Genomic DNA, 18,994 nt, shown 5'->3' on the forward strand with positions numbered 1-18,994 from the left:
CTGTCAAACTACACACAGGTGCCCTTTTCATACTTGACACCAGAGAAATTCCTATTGCAATACAAGGTCACCTAGACACCGATGATCACGTGATCAGATAGGAGTGAAGACTTGTTTACAGAACGCAGACGCTCCAAGCTGCGCCACACGCACGTGGTTCGATGCCGCCGACGTGAACGGGCGGGAACGCAGACGTGAGCCGCTGCCGGTGCAGGTGTAAGCTGCTTCTATTTTTGAGTATGCATTTACTGTTATATACTGACGTTACAGATCTCGAAGGCTCAGACCCCATATGTGAGACACCTTAGGGCAGCACTTGTCTTTCCCGCTGATGATAGAATAGCACAGCCTGCTGTCCCCCTAATGGAACATACGAGATGTGTACCCACCCTAGCGTCACTGACACCTCAATGCGAAACGTCCATGTGGCGACTCGCCGTCTAAAATTCTTCCAATGTTATTCTTATGCCGCATTGCTTTTTTAAAAAAATAAGAACCAAGTCGTCCTCTCAGGAATTGTATATAGTCCTACAAATAGTGAATGCTCGTTCCCTAAATGTCTCAGCTTGCATGCACCAAAATTGTTATCCTAACACAACCTGTTTACGAAAATAGCGCCGAATGCAGTCCTCCTCAAGGGCCTAACGTTGTACCCAGTCCATCACATGGGCCTTCATGCTTCCAACATACACAAACATTCCCTCCGCTATACAGGCTGTTACAAAAAGGTACTGCCAAACTTTGAGGAAACATTCCTCACACACAAATAAAGAAAAGATGTTATGTGGACATGTGTCCGGAAACGCTTAATTTCCATGTTAGAGCTCATTTTAGTTTCGTCCACCTACGCTCAATGGAGCACGTTATCATGATTTCATACGGGATACTCTACCTGTGCTGCTAGAACATGTGCCTTTACAAATACGACACAACATGTGGTCCATGCACGATGGAGCTCCTGCACATTTCAGTCGAAGTGTTCGTACGCTTCTCAACAACAGATTCGGTGACCGATGGATTGGTAGAGGCGGACTAATTCCGTGGCCTCCACGCTCTCCTGACCTCAACCCTCTTCACTTTCATTTATGGGGGCATTTGAAAGCTCTTGTCTACGCAACCCCGGTACCAATAGTAGAGACTCTTCGTGCTCGTATTTTGGACGGCTGTGATACAATACGCCATTCTCCAGGGCTGCATCAGCGCATCAGGGATTCCGTGCGACAGAGGGTGGATGCATGTATCCTCGCTAACGCAGGACATTTTGAACATTTCCTGTAACAAAGTGTTTGAAGTCACGCTGGTACGTTCTGTTGCTGTGTGTTTCCATTCGATGATTAATGTGATTTGAAAAGAAGTAATAAAATGAGCTCTAACATGGAAAGTAAGAGTTTCCGGACACATGTGCACAGAACATATTTTCTTCTTGAGGAATGTTTCCTGAAAGTTTGGCCGTACCTTTTTGTAACACCCTGTATAGATGCTCCTATATCCCAGCACAAACGATGGGAATGAATCGAGCATTCTTATTGGCTGTTATCGAATTACTAACACCGCGCGGTATCGAATCACTGCCCGCCTTTCTCTTTTCCTTCTGCAGACGAGACTTTCATCGGTTATTTTACACAGATCGTCATTTTGCACTGACAATTAAATCATACAGACTACCATACATATCGTCAAATACAGAAAGACTCTTATCATAGGACACACTCATCCTCTCTAGCCATCCCATAACATACACCATATTAACTTTACAATGCAATATATAGACTTTTTACACACGATAAGCCACAGTAACTTTACAATACAATATATACACGTTTTACACAAACAGTGCAGTTATCTTTTATATCTGTACAGCACCCAAAAAAATTATCGTATGCATACACTCACACTGGCTATATCTCACCATGCTACCCAGTCTTAGGGAAGCGCCATCTGCACCGACAACTAAACCTCGCAAAATCTCATACATATCATCAAATATGGAAAGACTCTTACTCAACTACACTGTTCTCCCACTGAGGACAGCAGCTTGAATATTGAACTACAACGGCTACACGGCAGAATGAACTCCAAGTGGTATATTTAAAGGGAGAGTGTCACGTGCATAAACGTGTACTAAGGCGCACCCGTTTACCCTCGGCATAAACGCGTTACTGCTCCTGCTTCCTTGCTTGCTCACTTTTTTCTGCACACATCTCCAGACTCGGGGATTACAAGAACACACATATTGTCGCCATAGTATTATACCACTTTCCCGGTACTTCTCGAAATCAAGCACTACACAGTATCCTACCTATTCCCAGCGCAACACAATTCCCAAGATATAGACTGGAAATTATTTCTCTACAACCCCAAACTTTAGTGAGGTGCGGCCTGCTGTAAACTACTGGGTAACTAGAAACAAATAGAGGAAACTGTTATTTCCACTCTCGAATACTGATGTCGGTGATGTAACAGATGCCAAATCAGTCCTATAATTTACAAGCCAACTAAGGTCTTTCCCATTGCTACAGAACAGGCAAACGTGTCTTCCATACACCACAGTTGATCTTCTCTCAACTAAATAAAGGCGCTAAGTGCGCAGAAGCAGTCAAGTGAACGATTTACATGAGAGGGAATAACGGTCCAACGCAAACGCACCATCTTCTCAAATTTCCACTTGATCACGAAAGCTGCCCAATACATACTAAGTGTTAGTTCACTATTCGGTCGTCTAGAGGACTGCAAAGTTAACTTAGATACATTCCTGCACTCCAACAGGCCTATGCATTCGGACAGGTGCTGCTGTTAACGAGAAACCTGAATCATTACCACCATGGGCCATGCATACATGTAACCATTCTAGAAAGCCGGTCACATATATCTTTTATCATTGTACTTGCAATTATATGTTACTATCGTGGTCTCAATTGAACGGAATTCGACAATGAGCGAAGTATCGGCTCTGAAAATGGATATATCTGTACCTTCCTTACGACTGGACATACTCTTCCCTTTGCTATCACAGTACTCCAAGTCAAGTCCATACCATCCTTACCACTGTACATAGAAATTTCCTCCACACAAATATATACTTTTTAAAACCCGATGCTCAAATGCGAACATATGACGCAGCCCTTACTACTAAGTATGATATTCCGTCAATAACTGATTGCCCACGATACGAAATAATAGTGAACGAAAATCAGCGATGGGTGTGCATGTCTACTACGTTTGTCTTGCCAGTCATACCATTGTGTCTTAGAAAGAGAGTCGTAATTGGCTAGATGTTAAAGAAAAAACCGATTGCACCAACCACAGCATGTTACTGCTACAAGCAGTCTTGGTTCTACAGGTGCACACAAGTATCCAAGTTAAAAGCTATACCCGCTTTACAAATCCAGGTATGACATGAACCCTGAATGAGGTGGTTTTTTTTCCATACTAGATAATTCTATAGTATTTTTAGCGCATTCTCTCTCGATACCGTATCAGAGTTTCGGCGATATATCGACTGATTGAGAAGGAGCACAAACAGCAGTAGTAGATGATGTGCCAATTGAGGTCGTAAGAAGAAAAATGTACACTAGCTTCTCAGATCTCTACTGTTACGCTATCCGCTAGAAATGATATTAATGATTTGGAATCAAGTCTTTCGATTCAAGCACATACCTGCATCGGATCACACCCACAAGTGAATCATATTTCTCACACTCCCATATCTCGAAACGAGTCACCTTCCTCGAACCTATGTGCTACAGTAAAATCCCAACCTTGTTTTAGCCAGCCGCTACGCATCTTGCACCTGATCCCATTTCTACAACCTCGCGCATGTGATCGTTCCATTTTAAGTCGGAACAGAGCAGAAGTCGGAGAAAACCATACCCACAACGTTCTGCAACCTGCGTAGAAACAGAACGACCTGAGTTAGTGCAACAGGGCCGTGTTTTGACCATTCGACGGAAATGCGCGCAATATGCTACATCCCCAAACTACATACAAGTACTGCAGATCCGCATCCATTCAAATCAATCAGTCTAATATGCTGTCATCGTTATTCTCTATCTCCCCCCCCCCCCCCCAAACAGAGAAAAATTACGAACTATAGAATGTCCACTAACTTCATCCGATATATAAGTCACCTAGACACCGATGCTGACGCAATTACTCAAAGCCGCAGTGGAGCTCCAGCGTGGAGGAAGAGAGGAAGAGATTTCGCAATGCTCCCCCAGAATAACACAGCGTGCAGCCATCCACGCATTCCTAACGGTTTACCAAGTCCATCACCTGAAACTGCTGCTGCTACTGCCGCCTATTAAATATACAGGCACCTCAGAAGCCACTTTAAAGTTTGATCACCTATACTGTAGGCGAATGATCGTCTGAGACGCTCCATATGGTCCTGTTTAGCTGCTTCATACTCTGTTTTCTAACACGCCTTTGTACAATGTCAAAGATTTCGTTGTTCTGCCACAAATTCGAGACCTGGGCCAGATTCCAAACTGACATTAAGAAGTTCTGATCCACGGCCTCTCGCAGGAAACTAGACGTTGCACGGTGTAAATCATATTCTTATGGCGGATAGCAAAACACTGGATGATTTTAAATAAGAGAAAATTACAACATAAACAAATTGGAAGAGTTTTAGGGCGTTGCATTCCGAAGTTGATTCACGAGCTATACATTTAGTTAGACTCATCTCTCACGCTGATGGAATAGCTGACGACTCTGCATTCCCATTCGACTGATTTCTCATATTGCACTCACGTACGCGATCACTGTTTCGCTGCTAGCAACCCCCCAGAAGTTGCCCCCCCCCCATCCACCAAAACTTGGTCCCCAACTCAAACAAGCGATATCAGTCAATCATTATGTGGTAACCAGTGCACAGATGGGCTGGAAAAGACACCACCAATGTACTCTAATAATAAAAATCACATTTCATAGCACAAAGAATTTCACAATAACTTCAGCACTGGCCACTCATGTCCCCAATTTCAGTATCATCTAAACCAGCCCCTCTCCACTTTGCTTGTATCATTGCGAACATGGAGAGATGACTGTGCAATATGTCCATTCAGTGTTAATTCTCGAACACATAAATCATCAAAGTTTACCAGACAGCGCTCCACATATTTCTATCACCTTGAGCATAGTGTTTAATTTACTATCTATCTCACTGTGTATGGGAGTCACAGAGCATTCTCGCTGTCTTAGGATAAAATTAGAGAGTGAAAGACCCTCCTCACACTGTCGTTGACCAACCAGCCCTGCAGCACCGCTAGCGAATTAATCTGCAACGGACCAGAAGAAGACCGCTACACTCCACGTCTCGTGAATGAATTGAGCTTTTCGAGTCCTAACCCATCCAAGTGCACGAGATTTCTCGAGATGCGACCATGTCGAGGAGCTCAGCACTCCTTATCGATGTACAGTAACAGGCTTCAAATTGTCATCATGTAACAGCAGACAGTTAAGAAGAACAAGAAAGGAATGATTTTTGTAAGCGATGGAGCTCCAGATGGATGGAGTTCGACGCATTTTTACGTAAATCAACCAAGCTATCAACTCTAAAGTACTGTTCTAGAGTCTAGAATCGGTACCTGGAAGGTATTGGTAAGAGAGAACATAAACACACGCACTCCTAAGGCTACAACGTTCTACACTTAGAACGAGCCTATAATGTTTGATCACTTGCGTTTCCAACCTATCAGACATATGAAATGTAGCGTTGTTAATATTCCATTGTGAGAAATATATTTAAAGCGCATAACATAAACTATGTTATCGAACCGTAAAACACTTGCTCTGCATGATATGAGCACAATATAGCTTTGGTTGGTTGGCTGTTTCGGGGAAGGAGACCAGACAGCGAGGTCATCGGTCTCATCGGATTAGGGAAGGACGGGGAAGGAAGTCGGCCGTGCCCTTTGAAAGGAACCATCCCGGCATTTGCCTGGAGCGATTTAGGGAAATCACGGAAAACCTAAATCAGGACGGCCGGACGCGATATTGAACCGTCGTTCTCCCGAATGCGAGTCCAGTGTCTAACCACTGCGCCACCTCGCTCGGTCAATATAGCTTTCCGGAGCTGTATAGTGTCCACTGCTCACATCCGAATGCCTACATCAGAACTATATAAAATGATCGCTAGTAGCGGGCGATACATCCTAGAAGGAAACAAATAAACGCATAGCAGCAGCGTCCGTCATGTGAAAATTACGTCATTCCATCACTAGCTCTGTAAACAGACATCTGTCAGGCAATTGTGTACACGGGGATTGCAACGCCTCACAGGCTCCTATCACTAACTTAGTTATGATGCTGAAGTCTCAATATTACAACCAAGATGCGTTAGGGGGGATGGAATACATCACATGAATCAAAGTTCATTTAGAGGGATGTGTCAAGTTTCATCACACATGAGCTGGAAGTCCTCTGATGACAGACAGGTTTACCATTAACGATCGAAAGTAGACAGTGCATTAAACCGCATACAGAACATGTGGCTGTATACGAGTAGAACGTGGGCTATGTCACGTGACTGATGCATCCGGACAGAACACTGGAAAAAAATAGACCTGCAGCAACTTCTCCTTCTCTAGAATGAATCAGTCAACCATTAAATCGTACCTCATTACATCTCTATCCAAATCTATCACCCCATCCACTCTCTGTTATCCTTAATTGCAGATGCACGTAAGTTCGGTTGTGAATCGTTCTCTGTCCTCCTGAAAAGCATCAAATAAAGTAGTCAACTCGCCTGTCCCACTGGTACCTCAATAATACAGTATAATACTACTTCAATTCCCTTTGTTTCGAAGTCGACGTTTTCCTGGATTCCTCCTGTTACCACATACTTGTTCCCATGTACAAATTGTTCGGAGCGAACCAGAAGATACGCAAGTACATCCTCAATTTTACAGCATTTTGGTGTATACTCTGTCGATTTCTACCTATTCCCTCGTTATTTCTCGCAATTCTATCGATTTTAGGTCAGATCTATCCACGCAATCAGGACATAACATTTCATTCTGTGTTCTAAAATTTCCTGTAAATGTAGCACAGCTGCCAGCACATAGCCCAAATGCACTGATCGGGAGGCATAATATAGCACTGTACTTGACTATATCCAGTCACCTCCACATTCGAAGAGCGTTTGCTCTGTTTTCTGTATGTCTGTGTATATGCACACCTCACAGATGGCCCCCAGGAGCCACCCCCCTCTGCTGGTAGACCACACTTCGAACATAGAAGACGTGTCCAGACGTAATGCATGGTTGGTCCACCCGCGAACCCTGTCACAGATGTGGCGTATGGTGGATCCGTCTCCGAACATAGGTATGTATATATAGTCCACAGCAGATCCACACTTGAATGCTAACTTGGATGTGGTATATTGTGGACCTGCATCCCAACACCGCTTCGTACATTGTGCGTGACAGATCCACTTCCAAACCCTATCCTATGTGCACCATATTGTGGATCTCCATCTCAACACCGCTCTGGAAATAGTGCATGGTGGATCCACCTTCAATCCCTATCCCAGGCATGGCATATTGTGTATCCACATCTCAAAACCGATCCAGATATAACACATGGGGGATCCACATTCAAACGCTAACTCGAGACTACTATGGGTCCTGGGGGCCTGTCGGCTGTCATTCGTTTCATTATGCCTTTATCGACCATGGAGAATTAGACGATTCGGCAAAATTACTAAAGTGTAAGTAAATTTGAATGTGTGTAGAAGGCCTGTATCTGCTAACACAATGAGGCTCAGTAAAGAAAACACCAGACAGAGAGACCAGGAGACAGAATAGCTCGGCAGTTGCAATACACGTTTCTGTCCATGCACACAAACCACAGGTACACGTCGCTTTGCAGCTTTATATGTGCCCTTTTGCCTCTTCGTGCAATGGGCGCATTTGTCAAGAATGCATGGAAAGCTGCACAAGTGGAGTGTGCAAATGATTCATCACCAAGTAGATAACTGACTCGCTTTGTACATATGATAATTTATGCTATCCTTATATTCTAAGCCGGCCGCTGTGGCCGAGCGGTTATAGGCGCCTCAGTCCAGCACAACATGGCTGCTACAGTCGTAGGTTCGAATCCTGCCTTGGGCATGGATGTGTGTGATGTCCTTAGGTTAGTTCTAAGTCTAGGGGACAGATGACCTCAGGTGTTAAGGCCCATAGTGCTCAGAGCCATTTTTTTATATTCTGTATAGTAAATTTGGTTGGAATCCCTACAGACGTTCAAGAAGTATAGATTAACATAAGCAACCATATAGACACATACATTTTCCTGCTTGCACCACTGTCGTGCCTTTCCCACTTAGTATAAGCAGCGTTCAATAACTGATGCTACACTTATTTTTCTGAGAGCAGTTTGGTTTTACACTGAATTTCAATACACTATATATATATTCTCCAGTCTATGGCTACAAAACCCCGTTATTTAACATAAAATTCTTTCAGTGTGATGGCCTTATGCCACCTTACTGGGAGGCCCTGGATGACCGCGTGGTACTACTGTACTGGTCGATGTCCAAACCAACATCTTGCTGCATCAATAACCTCCCAATCATCAACACACTGATTTCCACGGAGTGTATCCTTCTTTGGGCCAAACGGATAGAGTCAGAAGATTCGAGATCCAGGTTGTAGGGTGGATGAGGAAGAACGGTCCAATGAATTTTTATGAGATCCTCTCAGGTGCGCAGACTTTTGTGAGGTCTTGCGTTATCATGGAGAAGCAGAAATTTATTTTCTGAAATCGTTTCTTCAGTTTCATTAGGGTAGCGCAATACACTTCAGAGTTATTCATTGCACCATGAGAGAGGACATGAAACATGGTAAACCCTTCAGAGGCCCAGAAGACTGTCATGGCTTTGCCGGCCGAAGGGGGCGGCTTTGAAATTTTCTTTCAGAGGAGGGGTGGTGTGGCGCCACTTCATGGATTGCCTTTTTTTCCGATTAGAAGTGATGAACCCATGTTTCATCGCCTGTGACGATGTTCGACAAAAGTTTGCCGCGATCAGTCTCGTAACACGCAAGCAGTTACATGCAGATAGTACTTCGTTGCTATTTATGATCTTCTGTCAGTGATGAGGAATCCAGCAGGTGCACACCTTTGAGTACCTCAATACGTGAACAAGTGTGTCAGCACTACCAGCAGAGACGTTAAGTTATGCACGCAGGTGATCCGTTGATCACCTCGAATGAGAGTCTGCACATGTTCCAAAATTGCATAAATCACAGCTGTGTGCGGCCGGCCGGCATGTTGGAGATACTTGTTTCGATGACGACAGACACCATGCTTTTGTTGACTACCAAGTCTCCGTAGAGGTGTTAGAAGTGCAAACGAATATCTGCAATGTTCTGATTTTTCGCCAAAAGAAACTCAGTTGCAGCTCTGTGCTTGGTACGGATCTCCATTACAGACGCTATTTTGAAAGCTAAGTATAGCGCCGCATCATATCGAAAATTCATGCAACTAAATGGGTTGAAGTCGGAATATTCCACGATGTTCCTTTACAAATTCTGCAGTGTTTCAACCAAAACTGACCGAGAAAAAAAAATGTCGTGCATTACCTGTTGAGCGCCTCTCGTATTTGTTTTTAATTGGACATTAGCTTCTCAATATTTTTTAGTCCATCATAAATAGTTACGAACGGCAACCTGTCAGCTGAATGTAAAAATCACCCTGGATTCTCAGTGCAGTTGAAAACAGTGCGCCCACTCTCCATTCGTGAATGATGTGATAAAATTCTGTTTAATTCTTCTTTCGAGTGATTTGCGTGTTATGTCCGCTTATTCAATGCCTCTGCTGACCATCGCCAGTTTCTAAATAAGAATAGAAATGTCAAACATTCCACGCAACATTTTCCACAGAAGCCGTGTTGGTGGTATTGTGTTTTTGAAATTCTGTTCCATGTTCCTAGACTCGTTCCAAGTGCAATATCGTGGAGACATGGTTTTAGAAATCCATTACTACACTCATGCTCATAAATTAAGAATAATGCTGATACATGGTGAAACAACGCTCTGGTGGGCAGTTTGCGGGTTTAAATCATCTCAGGGCATGACCATGTGGTGCGGTCGTCGCACGGTGGCGCTGGCAGCAGTCCACATACGCAGAGGTGTGTTGGTGCATGTCAGAGTATGGTGCAGCGAGTAAGCGTGCAGACGTTTTCAGACGTGCTAATGGTGACTGTCTGTTGAAAATGGCCCAAAGAACACATATTGATGACGTTATGAGTGGTAGAATACTAGTGCGACGGAAGGCTGGTCAAACACAGCAGGTCGTAGTACGGGCCCTTCGTGTGCCACAGTGAGTGATCTCAAGATTATGGCAAAGATTCCAGCAGACAGGAAACGTGTCCAGGTGCTACAGTACGGGTCATCCACAGTGTTCAACACCACAAGAAGATCGATATCTCACCATCAGTGCCCGCAGACGGCCATGGCGTATTGTAGGTAGCCTCGCTTGGACCTTACCACAGCCACTGGAACAGTTGTCTCCAGACACACAGTCTACAGACTGAAGAGACATGGTTTATTCGCCCAGAGACCTGCAAGGTGCATTCCACTGACCCCCTGGTCACAGGAGAGCCCATAAAGCCTGGTGTCAAGAACACAGTACGTGGCCACTGGAACGGTGGTCCCAGGTTATGTTCACGGACGAGCCTAGGTATAGTCTGAACAGTGATTCTCGCTGGTTTTTCATCTGACGTGAACCAGGAACGAGATACCAACCCCTTAATGTCCTTGAAAGGGACCTGTATGGAGGTCATGGTTTGATGATGTGGGGTGGGATTATGATTGATGCATGTACACCCCTGCATGTCTTCGACAGAGGAACTGTAACAGGTCAGGTGTTTCAGGACGTCATTTTGCACCAGTATGTCCGCCTTTTCAGCAGTGCAGTGGGTCCCACCTTCCTCCTGATGGATGGTAATGCATGGCCCCACTGAGCTGCCATCGTTGAGGAGTACCTTGAAACAGATCAGGCAAATGGAGTGGCCTGGCTGTCCTCCAGACCTAAACCCCATCGAGAACGTCTGGGATGCTCTCGGTTAACGTATTGCTGCACGTCTTGAAACCCCTATGACACTTCAGAAGCTCCAATAGACACTGGTGCAAGAATGGGAGGCTATGCCCCATCAGCTGCTCGACCACCTGATCCAGAGTATGGCAACCTATTGTGCAGCCTGTGTACTTGTGCATAATGATCATATCCCATACTGATGTCGGGGTACCCGCGCAGGAAACAGTGGCGTTTCGTAGCACATGTGTTTCAGGACAGTTTCCTCAACTTATCACCAATACCATGTACTTACAGATCTGTGTCATGTGTGTTCCCTATGCACCTATGCTATTAGCGCCAGTTTTGTATAGTGCCACGTTGTGTGGCACCACATTCTGCAAATATTCTTAATTTATGAGCATGAGTGTAGATGGTGCCTGGTGTTTGTGACAAGCAGTGCTTCCCAATGGAGTTGCCAACAATAAGAGAATAACAAAGAAAGTACTACAGTTACTTATTTGGGATGATTATGCAGCGGAGTTGTTATGTAAATAAAATAAAAGTGTATTACAGCCCACTGAAGATGCTACATATATACAAAGAAGCAGAAGTCCTATGGCACAACACAAACAGCTGGAATATACCTTCAAGAATGTATATGATATTTTAAAAATACTTTGGCAAATACTGCTGACATGTTCCTTGGATGCAAACAAGCAAAAAGTTCATATAAACATACGTCCAAAAAATCTTTCGTTTTCGAGTTTTTCATGAAAGTCTACAATTTAGGTGTTGGTAGCTCATTAACATATAAGCTCATAATAAATGCTCGAAATGTCCTTCTCTTTTTCCTAAACACGCTGCACTCATCGAAGTACTGACTGTCGATCCACTTCAAATACTCACTGATAGTTCTAAATGGTTCCACATGCTTGCATGACACGTTAATGAAGAGTTTCTGCATTCAGCTGGTTAGCTGCATATATCTTTAGTTTTAGGTACCCCAGAGACAATAATCTAGTGCTTGGATGTGTATGGAACGTCCAGGCCATGGAATTGTTCCTCATCTACCTGTCCATCTGTCACAGTGGGTACCAGCATGTGCATCTACAACACTGAAACTGAAAGATGGTGGAGCTCCATCACGCATAAATCATGCGTTTCTTATTAGCTGCAAAGTCACAGCTTCTAGCAGGTTTTTGAGTGTAGACAGTACCTGTCAGATGTGGCATGGAAAAATAGGACCCTACCAGACAGTCATCTACAGTTGCAGCCCACACATTAATCTTAAACTGATGCTGATGTTTAGCCTATGCTGTAGCTCAAGGACTGCGATCGGCCCATGTGTATTGCTTGTGGCAATTTATTAGTTCATCTCTTCCAAACATTACCTAAGCTGTAAACAAAACTGATGAGATAAAATACATATTGGCAGCTTGTACAACAAATGAAGGACAATAGTTTTCCTGCGGTGAGTGATCAGCAGTCATAACACCCTGCACACGTTGAAGAGGATATGGGTACACAAGCTGCTTGTAAACTGTGCTTTATGCTGAAGTTGGCGACGTACATACCAGATGCCAGGGTCACTTGTCTTGAGCTGATAGCTGCCTCTTCCTCAACAGGCAATAAAACATGCTCTTCCTGATCTGGTGTACGAGTAAGATATGGTCTTCCTAGATCTATAGTTTGTGGTGCTATGGTCACTCCTCGGCAAGTGCAGCCGTCCACCATTGAATCTTTTATCATTAACGCGGCTGTCACAAAACCGTGTGTGGTCGTTCACAAAATGAATTTCCTGCTGTGCTTGAATGGAGCAATTCCAGTTAACACACACTTGTATTACATGTATACAATGGGTACAATGAAGGCAGAGGAATGATGGATGTGAACATTTGTCGGAGGTCGCCACCTGGGATACAGAGAGTCAAAAGAGTGCATGTACAAGTGGAGGTGTTGGCCTGAAACTGGAAAGCCTCTGAGTAGCAACTTTCATCAACAACTCCCAAGGGCCAAGAGGAGACACCTCTGCATGAAAGCAGGAGAGCTATTGGGAATGTGTTAAGCATCGATAAAGGGAGTGGAGCATTATTAGAATTGAATTAGTTATTCTCAATGTTTACAAATCATAGTTCTTCTGCAGCAACCTGAGGTGTTGCTAATTCAGCTGCGTGTTGATCCTAGCTGACATCCATCTTCTGCCTCCATGTCCGGCATGACATGAATTTTCCCGAGGCTATGTGAGTGATTTTGAATAAACCTTTTTCTAATTTCTACCCCATACTATTCTGTTTCATACCAAATAACTCAGAAACGAAGTATTTTGTGACATATGTTTATTTGGACTGTTTCCTTGTTTTTCTTTAACGAACCTGTCCCCTAAGTTTGTAAAAATATTTTTTAAACACCTTGCAGAAGCAAATAACGAACGATGGAAAATATTAAAATTCACAATTCTTTTCTTAATTTCGTTCATCATATTAGACGTTTTGTGAAATCCTACAAATATATCATTACGATTTAAATAATGAAAATCACACATGCAATCATCACCAAACATATTCATGTAAACAAATGCACAAATGCACTTGAAAATGAGAAGAAATTCTAGAAACGCATTGTGCTAAGCTGCAAAAAAGTAACTGGTGCAGAGTTCATAATTTAAATCAGAAGAATTTCTTATTATTAGTGTTTGCAGCTGAAGACATTGTTTGACAGAGTGAAGCATCCGGTAGTAGCAGTGCAACGCCATGAATAGCTCGCAGGTGCTCGGCGATGCGCTCGCTGCCATGGTGGGAGCGACTTACCAGGGGGGGGGACCACCAACGTGGTAGGGGTGACTTACCATGGGGGGGGGGGGGGGGGAGGAACGCCACCAGCGTGGGAGGAGCGACTTAGCAGGGGGAGAGCGTCACCAGCGTGGTAGGGGCGACTTACCAGGGGGGAGAGTGCCACCAGCGTGGTAGGGGCGACTTACCATGGGGGAGAGCGCCACCAGAGTGGTAGGGGCGACTTACCACGGGGGAGAGCGCCACCAGAGTGGTAGGGGCGACTTACCAGGGGGGAGAGCTCCACCACAGTGGTAGGGGCGACTTACCAGGGGGGGGGGGGGAGCGCCACCGGAGTGGTAGGGGCGACTTACCAGGGGGGGAAGCGCCACCAGCGTGATAGGGGAGAGTTACCAGGGGGGGGGAGCGCCACCAGCGTGGTAGGGGCGACTTACCAGGGGGGAGAGTGCCACCAGCGTGGTAGAGGCGACTTACCAGGGGGGAGAGTGCCACCAGCTTGGTAGGGGCGACTTACCAGGGGGGGGGGGGGAGCGCCACCAGCGTGGTAGGGGCGACTTACCAGGGGGAGAGCGTCACCAGCGTGGTAGGGGCGACTTACCAGGGGGGAGAGTGCCACCAGCGTGGTAGGGGCGACTTACCATGGGGGAGAGCGCCACCGGAGTGGTAGGGGCGACTTACCAGGGGGCAGAGTGCCACCAGAGTGGTAGGGGCGACTTACCAGGGGGGGGGGGAGCGCCACCAGCGTGGTAGTGGCGACTTACCAGGGGGGGGAAGCGCCACCAGAGAGGTAGGGGCGACTTACCAGGGGGGAGAGCGCCACCAGCGTGGTAGGGGCGACTTACCAATGGGGAGAGCGCCACCAGAGTGGTAGGGGTGACTTACCACGGGGGAGAGCGCCACCAGAGTGGTAGGGGCGACTTATCAGGGGGGAGAGCGCCACCAGAGTGGTAGGGGCGACTTACCAGGGGGGAGAGCGCCACCAGCGTAGTAGCAGCTAGCGAGACGGCCGCCAGCAGCTGCGCCGCCGCACGGTCCTGGAACACCTTCTCTGACAGCCTGCGGATGGGGCCCGGCGCGGACTGCAACAACACACAGTGAAATAAGTGGGTGGGCAGCCATCTGCGGTTGTTTCCTGACGCTGCTGTTATGCACAGGAGGGAGTCAAAGGAGAGTGATTGTAGAAAGATACAAGGTGAATTACAACAAAAGTTTTATAGCCTCAGTCTCTATGTAGAAATTTTATTTTTTCCTATCTCAGGGAATAAATCAGACTTGCAGTGCGTAATTGTAAGACGTACACTGAAGCGCCAAAGAAATTGGTATAGGCATGAGTATGCAAATGTACAGAATACGGAGATGTGGTCAGCAACTCCTATATAAGATGACAAGTGTCTGGCACACTTGTTAGATTGGTTACTGTTGCTACAATCGAAGGTTATCAAGATTTAAGTGAGTTTCAACGTGGTGATATACTCAGCACACGAGCAATGGGACACACCATCTCTTCGGTAGCAATGAACTGGGGATTTTCCCATACAACCATTTCACGAGTGTACTGTGAACATCAGGAATCTGGTAAAACATCAAATCTCAGACATCAGTGCCCTGGAAAAAGATTCTGCAAGCATGGGACCAATGTCGACTGAAGAGAATTGTTCAGCATGACAGAAGTGCAACCCTTCCGCAAATTGCTGCTGAGTTCAATGCTGGGCCATCAACAAGTGTCAGCGTCCAAACCATTCAATGAAACATCATCCATATGGGCTTTTGGAGCTGAAGGCCCACTTGTGTACCCTTGATGACTGCACAGCACAAAGCTTTACACCTAGCCTGGGGCTGTCAACACTGACATTGGACTGTTGATGACTGGAAACAGTTTGCATGGTCAGACGAGACTCAATTCAAATGGTATCGAGCAGACGGATATGTACAGATATGGAGACAATCTCATGAGTCCATGGACCCTGCATATCGGTAGGCGACTGTTCAGGGTGGTGGAGGCTGTGTAATGATGTGGGGCGTATGCAGTTAGAGTGATATGGGACCCCAGATATGTGTAGACAGGTGAAACGCATGTAAGCATTCTGTCTGATCACCTGCATCCACTCATGTCAATTGTTTATTCCAACGGGTAATTCCAGCAGGACATCACGACAGCCCAAACGTCAAGAATTGCTAGAGAGTGACTGCAGGAGCACTCTTCTGAGCTTAAACACTTCCGCTGGCCACCAAACTCCCCAGACATGAAGATTATTGAGCATATATGGAGTGCCTTGTAACATGCTGTTGAGAAGAGATCTCCACCCTGTCGTACTCTTATGGATTTATGGCTAGCCCTGCAGGATGCATTGTGTCAGTTCCGTTCAGCACTACTTCAGACATTAATCGAGTACATGCCACGTCCTGTTGCGGCACTTCAGAGTGTTCGTGGAGGCCCTACACGACTTTAGGCAGGTGTACCTGTTTCTTTGGCACTTCAGTGTACTTTACAACGTGTGCTTTCACTGTATCACTTGTTTTCCATCTCTGCATGTTCCGAGTGGATTGCACCAGATGCTCAAAAAAGGTGTTCATCACAGTGTCAGTACGTCTTCGAAAAATGAACTTGATTTCTGTATGTTTTTAATAATTTTGTACTAGAATGTGTTTAGGCCCTGCTGTAATATGCTAATAGAGCCGACACTATAGAGTAGGTGGATGTTTATTTCATCACAACAATATAGCCATTTATTGTTTTTGGTGCTACACAGGGACTACATTTGGCAACTACCGTACTTATATTTTCATACTTCAGTGACATTGTTTTTATAACTTTTAGGTGTTTAACATTGAATTTTCCAGATGTTGCACATATTCAAATTATTTTCTAACATAAATACTGTTCACTTCGAACATGTTCTATAACTTTTATGAATCACACCAATTTTTTAATTTCAGTATTTTGCGCAAGAACAATGTATTGATCAACAATATAAACTTTTCATTCACAAAATCTAAGCTCAGGACTGAGGAGAATAGTCCGACTGAAATTACCTGACAGTTGAGGTCTGTCACTCGCCGCTACAGTGTTGCCACGTCGGCTGCCGGCCGCCTCTCGGTTATAGGCGAGACACAGACATGGCGGGTCATTTCACAAATGCCGTTAAGGGGGGTAGGGCCTGAAACGGGCGGACTTGGAGCAGGAGAGGCACCACAGGACATTTTAATGTCCACTGTCTATACTTTTACAAATAAATTGATAAAACTTTGTAAGCATGACCAGGAAGGATTTGGGATTCACACTCGTAGCAGTGTAAGTTCAAAAACATAACAAAATAAATTTTTTTACATGTGAAATTTCATCATTTTTTCGCTTACTATTGGCTGCATTTGTTGCTATAGGTACTTGTGAAGAAAACTGTACCTATAGCAACAAATGCAGCCAATAGTAAGTGAAAAAATGATGAAATTTCACATGTAAAAAAATTTATTTTGTTATGTTTTTGAACTTTCGCTGCTACGAGTGTGAATCCTGAATCCTTCCTGGTCATGCTGACAAAATTTTATGAATTTATTTTGTAATATCTCTTTATATTCGATGAATTATTCTGATACAATTCTACCCTTGAATGACATTTACTAATTCTCTATCTTCATATTCGCAGAATCCATGTGCAAAGTAGTTTCATACAATAGCTATGCCATGAGCGCATAATTATTCTTTGTAGTACTCTCTCTGGTGGTTGTTAGAAAAAAGCTTCCGAGATTGTCTTCGTGCCGATTAGCCTTAGCATTGTTTGAAGAATTGTAATCTGAATATTGAGATTTATGACAAAAGATAACTGATACGAAATTGTCCGATTAAAAGGGAAACATATATATATTGCTCCTTGATACAAAAGGTGTCTAACAATTTACATTATTTGACATTTGAGAATTAATGATATTCATCGATATATTGCGTAGTTGTTAATCAGAAGGGAACTTCCGAAAGACTGGATACGAACCTGCATTTAATAATCGAAGAGCTCCATTAATTCTTCGGAAGGTTAAACTTCATCAAAGCCAAATATCCGCTTGATCTGAGGTTTCCCGACTGATTATACAACGCTCCCAAAATTACGAGGCATTTTATTTGTACAGATTAGCAGACTGCCGCAAAGCACGAGCCTCCAGAGAAGAAGAATCATCGCCTGATTTCATTCGAACAAGTAAAATTTCTGAATCATTTTGAGTGACTGAGCTATGACTGTGTTTCCTATTATGAATGATTGATTGCTCGAACGAATTGAGAACTACATAATTACATAGGTAGGAGGAAAAATTACAATTTGTAAAAGTATAGACAGTGGAAATTAAAATGTCCTGTGATGCCTCTCGTGGTCCAAGTCGGCCCGTTTGACGTCCAACCCCCCTTAATGGTAGACGACGCGTTTTGTAGCCCAGAGCCTAAACTCATGTCCTGACCTAACCATAGCCTCATGATATGCTATGTATTCGAGAAAGCTGCATTCAAGAATCTGCAGCAGAACTAAAATCACGATCGCTTTATTTACGGCGTTTGGAAAGCTGCAAACCCAGAACAGAAGAAATTCAGTTTCGGCGCTAAAAGAAAACTGTAATTTCTCGATATCGTGGGTTCCATGAAGGTAAAATCAAACTCGCTTCACGAACTGCTGAGTTACCAACTGGTCGGCAGTCCTCATTCGTATTTGGTTACAGATTATAGGCGATACAGGCACATTCCACACGAAAAAAGAATGATAGGAAGAAAATGAGAGAAAATAAAAAAAAATCAGTAGCATAATGAAAATGATGTGACGAAGAATTAGAAATAAAAAAATACATTTAAACCAATTAATTGAATAAAAATAATAATCAGAGGCATTTGATTAGACTTAGAAGTAAAAATTTTCGTTGCATTTAAGGAGATCGAACCGACAGCTTTCAACACAGCAGGTTAATACGCAATCCATTGCTCTAGCCTGCAGCACTGAAGTAAGTTCTTATATTTATGGCTGCGCTCATTCAGTCACAGCGATGAATTGCAGCGTTAAAAAATTCGGCTTCACGCAATTTCGCGCGAAGCTTATCCAATGTAAGCCGATCTTGGTAATGATGCTAAGTGTATATCTGGTGCTGAATCGCAGAAGTATCGAGCAGTGTTTACTTGGTGCTGTGTATGAAACGTCTATATTTGATTAGCG

General features: G+C 44.3%; 1 protein-coding gene across 1 annotated transcript in view; it reads right to left on the reverse strand.

Moving 5' to 3' along the window:
* Positions 1–18,994, reverse strand: part of LOC124554047 (adenylate cyclase type 5-like) — a 589,866-nt gene that overhangs the window by 186,395 nt on the left and 384,477 nt on the right. The window contains exon 12 of the mRNA XM_047128083.1: positions 14,771–14,887. Within this exon, the coding sequence (XP_046984039.1) occupies positions 14,771–14,887 (117 nt within the window). The remainder of the gene's footprint in view (positions 1–14,770; positions 14,888–18,994) is intronic.

This window comes from Schistocerca americana, chromosome 11 (assembly GCF_021461395.2).
Source record: "Schistocerca americana isolate TAMUIC-IGC-003095 chromosome 11, iqSchAmer2.1, whole genome shotgun sequence".
Classification (NCBI taxonomy): Eukaryota; Metazoa; Arthropoda; class Insecta; order Orthoptera; family Acrididae; genus Schistocerca; species Schistocerca americana.